At 42.7% G+C, this 14,923-nt stretch overlaps 2 protein-coding genes across 2 annotated transcripts; both read left to right on the forward strand.

The window, feature by feature from the left end:
* The first annotated feature begins 2,831 nt into the window (after positions 1–2,831).
* Positions 2,832–10,160, forward strand: zbtb17 (zinc finger and BTB domain containing 17). Its single transcript, XM_012826203.3, has 15 exons — positions 2,832–3,019; positions 3,982–4,213; positions 4,341–4,520; positions 4,661–5,023; positions 5,124–5,216; positions 5,400–5,656; positions 5,755–5,897; positions 6,142–6,442; positions 6,680–6,767; positions 6,947–7,063; positions 7,315–7,435; positions 7,566–7,696; positions 7,816–8,088; positions 8,329–8,418; positions 8,827–10,160. Exons 2-15 carry the CDS (start codon positions 4,009–4,011, stop codon positions 9,216–9,218), a joined length of 2,754 nt encoding a protein of 917 aa, XP_012681657.2. The 5' UTR covers positions 2,832–3,019; positions 3,982–4,008; the 3' UTR covers positions 9,219–10,160.
* A 626-nt stretch (positions 10,161–10,786) lies between these two features.
* Positions 10,787–14,911, forward strand: ddost (dolichyl-diphosphooligosaccharide--protein glycosyltransferase subunit (non-catalytic)). The gene is made up of 11 exons (XM_012826178.3): positions 10,787–11,057; positions 11,347–11,457; positions 11,566–11,652; positions 11,760–11,863; positions 12,055–12,149; positions 12,467–12,560; positions 12,674–12,822; positions 13,517–13,664; positions 13,793–13,913; positions 14,035–14,141; positions 14,245–14,911. Exons 1-11 carry the CDS (start codon positions 10,823–10,825, stop codon positions 14,392–14,394), a joined length of 1,401 nt encoding a protein of 466 aa, XP_012681632.1. The 5' UTR covers positions 10,787–10,822; the 3' UTR covers positions 14,395–14,911.
* Positions 14,912–14,923: the final 12 nt, after the last annotated feature.

Here is a 14,923-nt window from a genome sequence, read left to right on the forward strand (position 1 = left end):
TGTTAGTGAGTCAACCTCAAAGGGAATGAGAGATAGATAGATAGATAGCAATACAAATGCACCTGATCTCAACGATGTTTATATATATATATATATATATATATATATATATAGAGAGAGAGAGAGAGAGAGAGAGAGAGAGAGTGAGAGTGAGAGAGAGATGGAGAGGGAGAGGGAGAGAGAGTCTGAGTTTTGAGTGCTGGTGTATTTAGGGCTGGTGAGTCAATGATCTGCTCTGTGTCTGCTGTCGGTAAAAAGAGACCATGAGCAAACAAAAGCATGCGCTCCCTCCCCATGCTCCAGAGGACTTGGCCCTCTATTAATAAACTTGGCTCTCATTGTTTAAACTTTAAGGCGCAGGAACATCCGCGCTCTCACTCTCAACCATTTGATGGAATAATACTGCTTCACCCATGAGGCAGGCAGGCTCTAAATGTGCAGCATTGCTTTATTGAGATTTAATTTCCACTTAAACAGCTAGACAGTAGTGCAGAGTACTTCAATTAGTGAGCTGTTTACATTACAACACATAAAACACTTACATCCACCTCGCTTTGCCCATGAAACTATGCAAAACTTCTTAATTTATATGAAGAGGTTCTTAATTCTCAATCGCGCTTCCTTAATTTTATCTTGAATTTAGCCAAGCCCTTAGTTACTCCTTAAAAACAATGTCCTGAAATATGTGATACAAAGCATGATTAAGGTCTTTTCCTGAGTTCATCAAAATTCAAAGGAATTATTAAGGAGTTACATGTTTACAGATTGAAGCCAATCCCTTAACTATCGTTTAATGACAGATCATTTAAAGTTAAAATGTAAAGTTCAAGGTTTATTTCAAGGCCCTACTCAAAAAGTCTTTGTTAACTATGCATAGCATACTTGGTGTGAACCCTTTTTGTATATACAAACAGAAGAGTATATTTTGAAAGCATGTCATTGCCAGTTGTATCGCCAACAGACACCAGTTAGCATACTTCTGTCAGTGCCATCCTGGCTGTTTTTGGTATTTGCAGATTTCTTGGATTCCTTTTAAGTAGTTAGCTAACTAGTTTTAGACCGGAGCTGTGAACTGTTTGGATTAGAATGCCGCTACTCTGTGTCTGTAAACAGTTTAACACAGTTCAGTCACAATAAAAAGTAAAAGTAGACAAAAACACACAAATTATTATAAACATACTTTGATTACTGCATATTATACATTCAGGAATATTGTACGGTCCGTATAAAAGTACCATAATGCATTTGGAAATTATCTAAGGGGTACATTTGCACTGTTTAAGGGACAAATTAAGTGGTTTCGCCCCTTAAATAAACTTTAATCTGTTCACAAATTTACATACATTTCTCACTGAAAAATCTGTATTATTTAAAAAAATAATTTAAGCTCCCAGTTTCATAACAAACCTTGCAACACTTTCTAGACGAGCTTGGACTATACAAGCCAGAAATATTCCTTAATATTTCAATCTAATTCACCCATTTGTACACATCTATAACCCAGATATTGGACATTTCTAATTAACAATTTGTATTAAAGAGCAAATGAGCATATTTTAATATTTGTCTTTTGTAAGCAAAGTTTAGGAAGCAAGACCCATAAGGAACCTGCAAACATATACCACTGTAGGATCCTACCATAAGATTCCTGATCTGTACAGGAGCCCAAGCATATGAACTGACAACTAACAGCCAGAAGGGGGCGCTATAATAAGCATACCGGTATTCAAATGTTCAAGTGATATAATGGAAATCATTGTTTGTCATTGTTTCCTTAGCTATGCCAAAGCTTGCCATCTACTGATAAAGATCCTTCCCCATGTATCTAAAACAACTCTAAAAGACTGTTAATCGTGTACACTAATCTCATTCAATGAACTTGGCAAACGGGTCTTCACTTAACAGTGACATTACTGTGATCTGTAAAGTTGGCGTCAATTATCGTTTAACTAAACCTGTGAAAATGCTCAGCTGAAGGAGGTCTGGTGCACATCCTTATACTGAAGCCGCTACTAGCAGAGGGTACTGGTGATAATTCCCATGTCAGCCCATGGTGATGGACTTAAAAACAACAACAACAAAACCCACCAATTTGTATCATCTGCTGCCGTATATCGTCTCCATATCCTCTCACAAAATGGAACAGCTTACCATAAACACTTTTTCTGTGCTTTAACTGAGCCATTTTGCTACCATTTCCTAAAGAACCAATAGTTTTTTATCACAAAAAAAATTGGTCCGCATTCAAGCAGCAGTCAGCTGTCTCTCTTCTGAAGACTCATAACAAAGTCGACTAAATTAGACACATACTCTGCATTTTTTCCAAGCTGTCAAATTGTTAAAGGCAAACATCAGGGCAAATCTGCTCAAGCAGGTAGCCTAGCCTAATAATGACTGGGAGGCACTACAACATCCTTTTCATATGTTTGTTTCCATAAGTCACAGCAAAGTTCATATCCTCTTAAATTTGTTTGACGTAAGAACATTCCCTCTAGGTTGAGGGGGCATTTAAAAGTATTTACAGTCTACAATGAAAAACTGCTTGGACCTTGTTAATAGCTCTTTGTATGTCCCCTAACAATGTGACCAGTAAACACCTGTTGCTTTCTGAATCTACATTTGGCGATAATTTCAGCATTTTAATTACTGTAATTTCACTTCAAACAAGCCGTAATATCCAATGGCTGTTAGGGTTTTCTAAGGTTCTAACGCCAAAAAATCTAAAATAGTACGTCGCAAGTGGGGGAAAAAAAAATCTGAACGGCACTATGACTCGAGTCCGCCACTGTGTGGACATACTTAGAATTGCTGGAAGAGGGTCGAGCATGCGCATCTGATACCTTTCCGCCCGGCCACTATCAATCGATCAGAGAGCGGAAGATGGCGGTTCATCGAGTCTGAACGTCTAGATCGATCACCGAATAACTCGATTGGGTAGACTGTGCATAGAGTTAAGAATTTCATCCAAAGCAGTACCGTTGCAAGTATTAACCTTGGAGAACGCAGCGGGTCCTTAGAGGTAAGGTTATACTATTCGTAATGCAATAGCGCCCGTTGTAGATTGGAGAAAGACGACCGTCAAAGGACAAACAACAAGGGCCACCTTCTGTACTATCCGCCATCTTGCATGCTGAGCCATGCATGTCTAGGCACGCTGAATTAATCCCGGATAGGGAGCCAGGAGAGGATACATAATCAATCCGCAGCATCGTCAACCAAAGAGAAGTTGACTAAAATGCGAGGATAGGGTTGTTTGCGTCCCATACCATTGTGCGAAAAATGGTTTGCGCAATCGATTTTGTTGTTGCTTTGGTATGATTTGGGCGTTGTGGCTGTGTCTATATTTGCCACAACGGCTAACTCTCGTTAGCATCCTGAACAATCTTGAAGCCCCTTAGAAATTACAATCCTGCCGCTAACTTTAGCCTGTATAGCTGATGTTTCCTTGCTCAGTTATCACGCATTTGTGTGTTGATGCAGTATCCGCTTTACTTATTATTCTTTTATAAATATGCACTCAGAGCATTAAACACATGCAATGTTCCGTTTGTAATAGGAAAAGTGTGCAGGAGGACAGGTAGTAAGAAGTTGAATGGATAGGGACAATTTATCCTGTTAGCTAACTATGACGTAATGATAAGATATGGGATCATTTCAGAATGTGAAATATTAGTCCTACCCTTCAGCTGGTAGGCTTCCACATTCGTATGGTAGTTTAATGACTGTAAATTACAGTTTAATGTTATTGGACGACCCACCAGAATAAAAAATATCTCCCAGTTATCTGTTAATGAACTAGGTATTCAATTTTCACAGATACCAATACATAATTGTTTATTGTCATTGGTGCTTTGCATCTTTGTGAGATGTCACGCAGAGAAAAAATGCTCTTAAAAAACTATGGTATATATCCATTTCAGTTTATTTGGTGTCAGTCACTTTTTGTGCTCTTTTTTGATGTTACTGTCATTGTCCCATTAGGCCCTTCTCAAACTGTGCTAGTAAGAAATGGATTTTCCTTGGCATAGTGGAAAAGTTCTAGAGCAGTTAAACCACCAGCGCCAACTGGGGCTGTTATGTGACTGCACCTTTGTGGTGGATGGCATTGACTTCAAAGCCCACAAAGCTGTGCTGGCAGCTTGCAGTGCTTACTTCCGCACCCTATTCCTGGATCAGAAGGATGTTGTGCATCTGGACATCAGTAATGCAGCAGGTACCGACTGCACAATCCTCTTTGTCAAAAAAGCCAGCAAGAGATTTGGGCCTTGCTATAAACTTCTTTCATGGACCTCTCTTCTGTTTTTTATTGGTGTAGACTAAATGCCCTTTTTTGCTTTCAGGTCTGGGTCAGGTCCTTGAGTTTATGTACACTGCCAAGCTGACTTTGAGCTCTCAGAATGTGGAAGATGTGTCGGCTGTGGCCACATTCCTACAGATGCAGGAAATCGTCAATGCCTGCACTGCCTATCAAACCCTGGCAGTCTCTCCGTCTGAAACTTCAGCAAATGACTCTGCCACTTGTAAGTACATCCCAAATGACTAGCTGCTCTTTTAGGTTGCACATCATGTTTGAGAAGGGGTGAATACAGAGTAATATAAAATCATTGTAGATTCTGCTTCATTGTTGTCTTCCCTGATTCCAACCATTTTGAAATTGCAGACAAGGTAGAGGAAGGTGAACAGAAATCAGCGTCAGACAAACCAGTGACTGGAACAGAAGAGGAGCAGGAGAACAGCGCCCCCTCAGTGAATGGGGCGTCTGACAAACAACCCCCCAACACGCAAGGACCTCCTTCGGAGACCACGGAGGATGAGCAGGCGGCAAGCAGCATCGCCGAGTCCCAGAACTCTCAGGTGAAGGCCACTGTGGCCCGAGCTACCCGGATGCCCAAAGCCCCCTCGTACTCCAAACCCAGGAAGGCCGGGGTCGCCTCTGAAAAGAAGGAGGAAGCAGAGGAGGAGGAGGGCGCAGTGAAGGAGGTTCCGTTTCAAGATGACCCCTCAGATGCTGACTACACACCTAGTTAGTAACTGTGTCCTTATTTATTGCTGCGTGACTTCAAGTGATATTTTCTGTCATAAGATTTGAAGTTTGCCTGTGTAACTTTGTTCTGTTGTTACAGAGTTCCAATACAAATCATCATTAGCAGCAAAATCCTACATCAGCACTCGTAGGAGAAGGCTGAGAACTGCAACAAGGCGCTTGCTCGCACGAGGTATGTTCGCACAACCCATATCTTCTCCTCTGATTTAATGACAGTCTTGTTTAACAGAGCCAGACAGGATAGTCTGATGACATGATAATGTAAGTAAGACTTTATTTATATAGCACATTTCGTACAAGAATTGCAGTTCAAAGTGCTTTACATAAAATCAATATGTAATGCCTGCTCCTCCAGATCGTGATGGTGAGGAGTCAGAAGTGACAAACACAGCTGCTGAGGGTACCAGCGTACAAGTGGCTGAAGGAGAGGAGGAAGATGGGGAAGTGGGGGATGAGGAGGAGGAGGAGGATGACGAAGAGGAGGACGAAGAGGAGGGTGACGATGAGGAAGGGCAGGACGAGAGTGGAAGCGAGGGGCGGTCGGGCAGGCTGGGGGGCACTTCTGACCGAAGCGAGTCCCGAGCATACAGCTCCATCACCCACAAATGTGAGGTGAGGAAATGACAGGGTTACGTTTCAAAACTAAACATATGATTATAACCACCCTCAAGCTCTCATTCTGACACGTGGTTTTTGCCAATGGCATTTAGGACTGTGGGAAAAAGTTCACTCACACGGGCAACTTCAAGAGGCACATCCGCATCCACACGGGTGAGAAGCCCTTCAGCTGCAGAGACTGCCACAAAGCCTTCTCTGATCCAGCTGCCTGCAAAGCACACGAGAAAACACACAGGTGAGTTAACACAGGGCTGCTACTCTGATCCTCAATGTCATATAAGAGATCCTAAATATATTTCTGGGATGTATTTTTGGTTGAACATAATGAGTTTGACAATGTCAGAATATATCAAATATATTTAAGACTATTTCATGACCTGTCTGTAATACTTTGAAAGGAATACCTCCTCCCTTTTCTCTGTGTCATTATGTATTATTGTGTTATTGAGTGTCATTGTGTTATTATAATATCTCATTAGCCCACTGAAGCCCTACTGCTGCTCGACGTGTGGTAAGAGCTACCGGCAGATCAGCCTGCTCAACCTGCACCGTAAACGGCACACAGGCGAGGCGCGCTACAGCTGCGAAGACTGCGGCAAGCTCTTCACCACCTCTGGCAATCTGAAGCGCCACCAGCTGGTGCACAGCGGTGAGAAGCCGTATCAATGCGACTACTGCGACCGCGCCTTCTCCGACCCCACCGCCAAGATGCGCCACCTGGAGACCCACGACACAAACAAGGGGCACAAGTGCTCCCACTGTGACAAGAGGTTCAACCAGGTTCGAGTGACAGCATGATCTACTTTTCTTTGTGTGTGTGTGTTTGTGTATGTGTGTGAGCGTATGTGAGCTGGGTTACTGATATCAGCTTGCAAGTGTTAGTTTAGGGATGCTTTGTGGCCATCGTGAAGGAGAGGCACACTCGACTTTGATATCAGGAAAAAAAAGCTCATTAAAATGTGATCGTATCATGAATGGGTGAGTGAACTTTGCTTCGTTCCTTTGCTCTGCACACAGATCGGGAATCTGAAAGCTCACCTGAAAATCCACATTGCAGACGGGCCACTGAAGTGTAAGGAGTGTGGCAAACAGTTCACCACCTCAGGTGAGGAGAGATGAGCAAAGGAGACAGGAGCGCTGGAAGGTGCCAGGAGGGCCGTGAGTGCGTGTGTGTGTGTGTGTGCGTGTGTGTGTGTTTGTGTGTGTTGGCTTGTGTGAAACGGAGGCTGAGATCAGATGGTGCGTGTGAAAGCTAGTCTGACAGTGATTTGTGTTTGTGTGCAGGGAACCTGAAGAGACACCTGCGGGTTCACAGCGGGGAGAAGCCCTACGTGTGCATGCACTGCCAGAGGGCTTTCGCTGACCCGGGAGCCCTGCAGAGACATGTCCGCATCCACACAGGTGCGCTGCTCACCTGAGGGCTAATAGATTACAGACATTTCAGGAGACACACAAAAACAGAAGTAATGGATCACAGGAATTCCAATAGACGTGTGTAAATCAAACTGTACATCTCTGATGTGACACAGGATGACTAGCGTGTGCCTTAAAAAACACAAGTGTGTGTTGTACTCATATCAAGTATACATATGCAGTGTTCGAGTCAAACAAACATTTTCATTCATAATGCCCTTTGTCGTATGTGTTCACAGGTGAGAAGCCTTGCCTTTGTCTCATATGTGGGAAAGGCTTTGCTCAGGCCAGCTCTCTCATCGCTCATGTCCGGCAGCACACCGGAGAAAAGCCCTACGTCTGTGACCGCTGCGGGAAAAGGTGAGATTTGAATGACTGCTTTGACTCACTGTAGGAGTCACAGAGTGGATATGTGGACGCTTTATGAAGAGAGATACTCAACACTTTCCTTCTTATTCCTCTGCTCTATACCTCCTTACTTTCTAATCAGGTTTGTACAGTCCAGTCAGTTGGCCAATCACATCCGACACCACGACAACATCCGGCCACATGTCTGCCATGTCTGCAACAAGGCATTCGTCAACGTCGGTGATCTTTCCAAGCACATTATCATTCACACAGGTAAAATAACTCTTACGACGGAAGCCATTCTCCTACCTAACACGTTAATCGAGAAGGATTGTATTTGTGAATGGTGACGTTAAATATAGGTGTGTTTTTTTTTTATCCATCCATGACAGGCGAAAAGCCATTCCTCTGCGACAAATGCGGCAGGGGTTTTAACCGCGTGGACAATCTGCGCTCGCACGTCAAAACTGTTCACCAGGGTAAGGCGGGCATGAAGCGGCTGGTGGTTGCTGAAGGAGATGAGGGAGACGATAGTCTACAACCAGCCTCCACGTCTGCCTCGGAGATGGATGACGGTGAAGTCAACATAGTCACAGTCACCACTGATGACATTGTGACCCTGGCTACAGAGGCATTGGCAGCCAGTGCAGTGGCACAGTTAACAGGTTAGAGGGCTATCAGGAATTAACGTTTACTATCCTAGGGAGAAAATATTATGTAGAGAAATATATATTCAGTGGTATTTTGGATAACAATGATATGTATAAAGAGAATGCATTCTGTGAAAGCTACTTACTTTATGTGGTGGCAAAAGGATTTGGGGCAGTACGTCAGAGTAGCTTTCTACAAGGAGATTTTTGAGAGTTTTTGTAATGACCATTGCCGTTGAACTCTTGAAACTCTAGTGGTTCCAGTTGCAGCTACCGTGTCAGCAGATGAAACGGAAGCCCTAAAAGCAGAAATTACCAAGGCTGTGGAGAAGGTGCAAGAGGCGGGTGAGTGGACACCTCTGTCAGACTTTTAAGAGCATTGCAAAAGCAACTGTTATCAGCTGAGGTATTGTGAGGAAAAGTAAAAAAAAAAAAACAGGAGGTAAAAAGATTTAGGTAATTGGAACGGTAGCCAGCAGATACAGTGCTGTGCAGTGAGTAAAACTCACTCCTCAACAGATGCTAGCACCCATGGGTTTTAGCCTCCTTGCTAGCATGCCTGTCTCTGTGGGTATTAGCATCTGTTGCTGGCATGTCTCCTAAGGTGTTGAGGAATGAGGTTTACTCACTGTACAGCACTGTACCTGCAGGCTACCATTCCACGTATCTACACAATGCAGGTTACATTATCACAATACAAATTTCTAGATGAGTAATAACTTTCTGTGTGCCATCCCCTTCCCTCCTGCCCAGACCCCAACACACAGATCCTGTATGCGTGTGACTCTTGCGGGGAGAAGTTCCTGGATGCTAGCTCCCTGGCCCAGCATGTGCGCATCCACACAGCACAAGCCCTGGTCATGTTCCAGGCCGACTCTGACTTCTACCAGCAGTACGCCACGGGGGACGGCACCTGGCAGACCACTGAACAGGTCATCCAAGGCGGGGAGCTCCTCTTCCGCACACGAGACGGAGAGGAAGAGGTGGAGGCCGGGACGGATGGAGAGGGTGCAGCGGCCGCAGCACTGGAGGCAGGGCTGCCTCCGGAGGAGGAGGAGGAGGAGGAGGAGAGAAAGGAGGAAACAGAGACTGAGGTGGAGGGAGGAGGGGAGGTGGTAGAGATGGACTGTGATGGCCAGATCTGAAAAAGATCACGTTCAAGTCACTTGATTAATTGCACTATAGAAGCTCCTAGGTGTAGATGCTTGTTTCTGTTTAAATACTCTGAACCCCTCCTGTGGGTTTGTCACCAATGAATTCCTTTGTTTATAAGGACAGCATAGTTGAACTCTTATGTCTGAGAGAAAAAGTCCCCACCTTATGTTATCTCTCCATGTTCTTTTAGAGTTTGTGATACTATGTCTTAATATTTTTCAGTATGATCAGGGTGTTGATTAACAATCAAACATAGACTCTCTGAGTAATAAATGTGTCTCCTCCCAATATGTATCACATTCACAATAATTGTCTTTTGGCACAATATGTAGAATATCACTAATTTATTTTACTTATCTAAATAACCGTATGTCTTCCTAGGCGTTTTCTATACTCCCGTTGCCATATTTCTTGTCAGCTTTGTGACAGAATGCACCTTGCCTATTTTGTGTGGTTGTAAATATACCTATCCTTTCCACAGACCAGTGGAATAAGAACCATGCATGTTTTGCACCAATAGTGTAAAAGATGCCATGTGACATTGACACCTGACAACAGCTCTCAAATCGGAAATCAAATGGAAATCAAATTGGATATTTGTTACTAAAAAACATATATACATATACACATCTGTTAGTTTCTACCGCTGCACGCCACACAAACAACTTCAGGTAGCAAAAGACATTTGTCTGTTCAAAGAACAGTTTTACCAGTTTTAGACAAACACGTGTATTCAGTTAATGCAAAGTAGTGGAGTCTTTAGATCTGGAAAGCTAAGCATCTGTGTATGGAAGTTCTTGGTGACCTTGCATATGTTTATTCTTTTGTTTATCAGAACAAATTAAAGTCGGTCTTTACAAAGTAATCACAGATTACACCTGTTACTGTGCTTTCATAATAAAAACCATTTCATGCATTTTGCTAAAAATGAATGGGATATTCCTGACTCCATTTTCTAAAACTGATTGACATTGACAACAACTGAAAGAGTCAGCTTGTCATCACCTCAACAGAATTTGACTTGATACTGTGTTGCTGTGATTTGAATTTTGTATTCTGTTTTCATCCTCTTGTCATGTTTAAAAGCAGCTCTGTGTCTGCAGCACCAGAGGCATCCTAGTAAAGGATAGAAAGAAGGATAGATAATAGTACATAAAATATTAAAAACAAGTTTTCCCCAACAATTAAAACCCTTCACACTGAATATTGCAAGACTGAATGACATTCACTTGGGCGTTAATCATGATAACTTTCATATTTTATCAGACCAGTGCCCTTGTTAGTCCTACTTCTAGTTTTATTGACATTGTTGTAAGGTTTCATGTTTCATTATTCAAGTGCACGCCCTTCCAAAACAGTGGCTGGCCTTCATAAAGTGGCCTGTTGAACTGATTTAAATAAATCGGTACGGATACATGCCAGGGAGTGGGCGTGTCGTGGTGTGTGGAAATAGTGTACAGACTGGACTAGCGAGCTAGCAGCCGTCCTGTGCTATGCCATGGTTCCGGGTTGTGCGTGAACGCTTGTGATTGGCTGAATCTGAATAGGCCAAAGGTTACCTAGTTTCTTAGGCTGACGTTGTCTAAACGGGAAAATGGCGGTGGGTGAACAGTCTGCAGACGAATGTGGCCGCTCCTTAGCTTACAACTGCAAAAGACGCAGTATTAACATGGCGCATCCTTTGCCAAGAGGAATTGTAAGAAATGTGCTGTTTGTGGCTTCAATCGCCTGCTTGTTGCAAGTAGCCTTGGGAGACGGAAAGACACTCGTTCTGTTGGATAACCCGAACATCAAAGACACTCATTCAATATTCTTCCGCAGTCTAGCCGGTGAGTATCTGTTTGAGGATTCATCTGTCATTCACTACATCTGAGCAATGGTGGGGTGGATTAGGTATTTTGGAGCATTCTGAGATTATATGATGAGTTAATCTAGTCTACACTTTTGTAGCTGTACAGTTACTATTAATGTTTGACGTGTCATTCCATTCATTGTATCACATGCTTCCGACTAGCAAGTTAATGCTCCTCCATAGGGAATGGACATAATGTTAGGCCAATACACATTTATTTAGACGACATCCCTGCTAACCTATCTGATTTCTCTGTTAATTTGCAGACCGTGGCTTCGACCTTTCATTCAAAACTGCCGACGATCCTAGCCTGTCTCTCATTAAATATGGCCAGTTTCTGTATGACCATCTCATCCTTTTCTCCCCATCAGTGGAAGGTGAGTGTGTCTGACTTTTGCAAAAGAAGAAACCTGAATCGCTGAACGCAAACAATTTGGTTGATTTTCAGAAGCATTATATACTTAATTATCCTGTCTGTTTTTCAGACTTCGGCGGAAATATCAACGTAGAAACCATTACAGCCTTCATTGATGGAGGCGGAAATGTTCTTGTTGCTGCAAACTCAGACATCGGTATGGAAGTGGAGACTTTCATTTTATCTCTAGTTTGTTGTGTTAATTACCGAGCAGGTTATGAAGTGGTCAGCGCTTACACATTGCATTTCCTTCTTGCTGTACAGGTGACCCCTTAAGAGAACTTGGCAGCGAATGTGGCATTGAGTTTGATGAAGAAAGGACTGCAGTCATTGACCATCATAATTATGATGCGTCAGACCCTGGTGATGTAAGTTTTACCTTTACTACTGGCCAACACCGTTACTTGGTAGTCTTTAAGAACTAGCCATGGTCACCATGTAAGAACTTCATGCACACTAATTATTAAAAGTCAAGCTGAGTTTGTTCACAGCCAGTGCTTATTAGAACATTTTAATCTCATTTGTTGACCGATGTTTTTTTTTCTCTCTCTCTTCCTAGCACACTTTAATTGTTGCTGATCCAGAGAACCTCCTCAAAGCACCAACTATTGTTGGCAACCCCACTGCCAACCCTATCCTTTTCAAGGGTGTTGGGTAAGTTCAATTTAGTTATATCACACAAATATAATTGTTCTGTTCACTTGGTAACTCAACTGTAAATGTTAATGGAACATTTAGACAGGGACAACCATTTTAGACAATCCCTCCAAAAACTGACCAATAGAAATTAGTTTTTCGGTTAGGTTGAAGTATTGTAAATATTTGAATATCTTCTAGAAAATATATTTGGCCTACATCTGTTAACTCATGACTAAAAATGATCCTCGCAAGATTACGCTATATATTGAGTGTACATCAGAAATATTGGTCTGTTCAGTGTAGCAATCATACTGGTGCCTTGTTTTCATTAGCATGGTGGCTGACCCTGAAAACCCTCTGGTGCTGGATATTCTTACCGGATCCTCCACCTCCTACTCTTTCTTCCCTGATCAGCCCATCAAACAGGTAATACTCTTTTTCAAACCTCACCTTCATGTATGCTTTGTTGAAAATATGATGGTGAAATGGTCCTGTTGAATATGATCTGAAATCTTAATGTCTTCTCTCCTCCATACCAGTACCCTCACGCTGTGGGAAAGAACACACTTCTGATCGCAGGCCTCCAGGCCAGGAATAATGCTCGTGTGGTCTTCAGCGGCTCCCTGGACTTCTTCAGCGATGCCTTCTTCAGCTCTCCTGTGCAGAAGGCTTCATCGGGATCCCAGCGGTACCACACCACCACTCCATTCCCCTCACTCATCACACCATTATCTCTCTCATCCTCTCTAAGCCCCAGAGGAACATAGAGCACTCACTGTGGTCCCACCACTCTAATATTTAGATAAAGATGGCAGTCCCACATCCTATACATTATCAGTGTAGGAGGCACGTAGGAGGATGGTTTTACTTTTAAAAAGGCACGTTTCTGGGGAACATTGCCCAGTGTTTCATAACTCTTGGCACTAAAAAACAATAACTGAAACCTTTTGTGAATATGATCTATACATATCTGTCATTTACTTTTGATTTTTTTTTAGAAAATCACAAAAATAAGCTATAATTTAACAAGCTCTAGTCCAGAAATAAGACTGGAACATGTATTGAAACCCTGAGGACATTTTGTCTTACTCATGTCTTTTAACCATGTGTGAGAAATTCTGATATTTTGTATGGTTTTGCACTGTTCTTCAAACCTCTAAAGTACAAGCACATACATCTAAGTACATTTAAATGTGCATATAAGTGTGTGTAAATATTCACATCTCTATTTTGATGGATGGCAAAAGGGAAGGAAGCTGAGGAAAGAGCGTGAGTGAGGATCGAAAGCACATGAAGGGCAGCTAATGTTTAGCATAGATGGTGGAATTCAGTTGTTCAGTGAGTGTCCCTACAACCTCCTAATGGTCACAAACTGTCCACAGACATGAGCAGAATGGCAACTTGGAGCTGGCCGAGGCTCTGTCCAGCTGGGTGTTTAAGGAGGCTGGCGTGCTCAGGGTGGGAGCTGTCACCCATCATACTGTTGGAGAGAGCTCCCCACCAGCTGCCTACACCATAACAGACCTGGTGGTGAGTGTCTGCGAAAACAACTCATCTGCTGATGAGTCTAAGCTTTAGCTGAATCTGCAAAGGTGTGGGGGATGAAGTCAAACTGTATTTTTCTGGTGCACCATCTCTCACTATCATATCGTTCGCAGGAGTACAGCGTTGTGATTGAGATGCTGTCTGAGGGCCGCTGGGTGCCTTTTGATGGTGATGACATTCAGCTGGAGTTTGTCAGGATCGACCCCTTCGTCAGGACCTACCTTAAGAAAAATGGTATTTCACCCAATGGTGTACAGCAACTTGAACAATACTATTTTGTAGACCTCCCATTTATTTTCTTTCTTTTAAACTTTTATGTATTAATATGACTAACTTGCTTTTTTTTTTTTTGCAGGTGGAAAATACAGCGTCCAGTTCAAGTTGCCAGATGTGTATGGTGTGTTTCAGTTCAAGGTTGACTACAACAGGCTGGGCTTCACACACCTGTACTCCTCAACACAGGTCAGCAGTCCACTGTGGAGGGAATAGTGTTTGCTCACTTTTTTTCTAGACCTACAAGTCTCAGTATGATCCTTGAATGATGCATTGCTCTCTTCTCTTTCAGGTGTCTGTTCGTCCACTGCAGCACACTCAGTATGAGCGTTTCATCCCTTCTGCTTACCCGTACTATGCTAGTGTCTTCTCTATGATGGGTGGGCTCTTTCTCTTCACTGTTGTGTTCCTACATATGAAAGAAAAAGAGAAGTCCGATTAAGGGAAGTCAGGCACTGGAGTATTGGGGTGAATTGGGGTCAAAGCCATGTGTGTGACAAGACCGTAAGGGTAAAGGGGGGAGGGGTTGCTGAGTGTCATGTACAACTTCCAGGCTGTCGTTGATCTGGAAGATAACTGAAAAAGGACCTGTGTATGTGCCTGGTTTAGGTTCATAGTGTGTATTATACCACTATTGTTTTTATACAGGCATTAAGGACCTACATCGTTGCTTCCTCACTGTGTATATAATGTTTTCTTCCCACAACAGAGGATGCCCACATACTTCGAATTGAGAAATGGGCTGGGTTTATGTCAGTGAGGAGAGAGTATGTGTTTTTGTTTTAAAAATTCAGACTTCTTTGAAGAGGAAGATACCGATTCAATAAGAAATGCACTGATTACTTGGTTCCTGTTTTGAAATTGCTGATAGAAAATTGAAAATGTTCAATGTTTGTATTAAAAAAAAAAAAATTGTTTGAATCCCAAAACTGCAGTAAAAATATTGACATTCCACCCTATCTTGATGCATG

This window comes from Clupea harengus, chromosome 4 (assembly GCF_900700415.2).
Source record: "Clupea harengus chromosome 4, Ch_v2.0.2, whole genome shotgun sequence".
Taxonomy (NCBI): Eukaryota; Metazoa; Chordata; class Actinopteri; order Clupeiformes; family Clupeidae; genus Clupea; species Clupea harengus.

Excerpts from the sequence above, each read along its gene's own strand:
- zbtb17 (XM_012826203.3), top strand. The coding sequence starts at position 4,009 with ATGGATTTTCCTTGGCATAGTGGAAAAGTTCTAGAGCAGTTAAACCAC. Across the intron at positions 6,768-6,946 it reads CAAACAGTTCACCACCTCAG|GGAACCTGAAGAGACACCTG; the intron begins GTGAGGAGAGAT and ends GTTTGTGTGCAG. Across the intron at positions 7,436-7,565 it reads TGTGACCGCTGCGGGAAAAG|GTTTGTACAGTCCAGTCAGT; the intron begins GTGAGATTTGAA and ends CTTTCTAATCAG.
- ddost (XM_012826178.3), top strand. The coding sequence starts at position 10,823 with ATGGCGGTGGGTGAACAGTCTGCAGACGAATGTGGCCGCTCCTTAGCT. Across the intron at positions 13,914-14,034 it reads GACCTACCTTAAGAAAAATG|GTGGAAAATACAGCGTCCAG; the intron begins GTATTTCACCCA and ends TTTTTTTTGCAG. Across the intron at positions 14,142-14,244 it reads ACCTGTACTCCTCAACACAG|GTGTCTGTTCGTCCACTGCA; the intron begins GTCAGCAGTCCA and ends CTTCTCTTTCAG.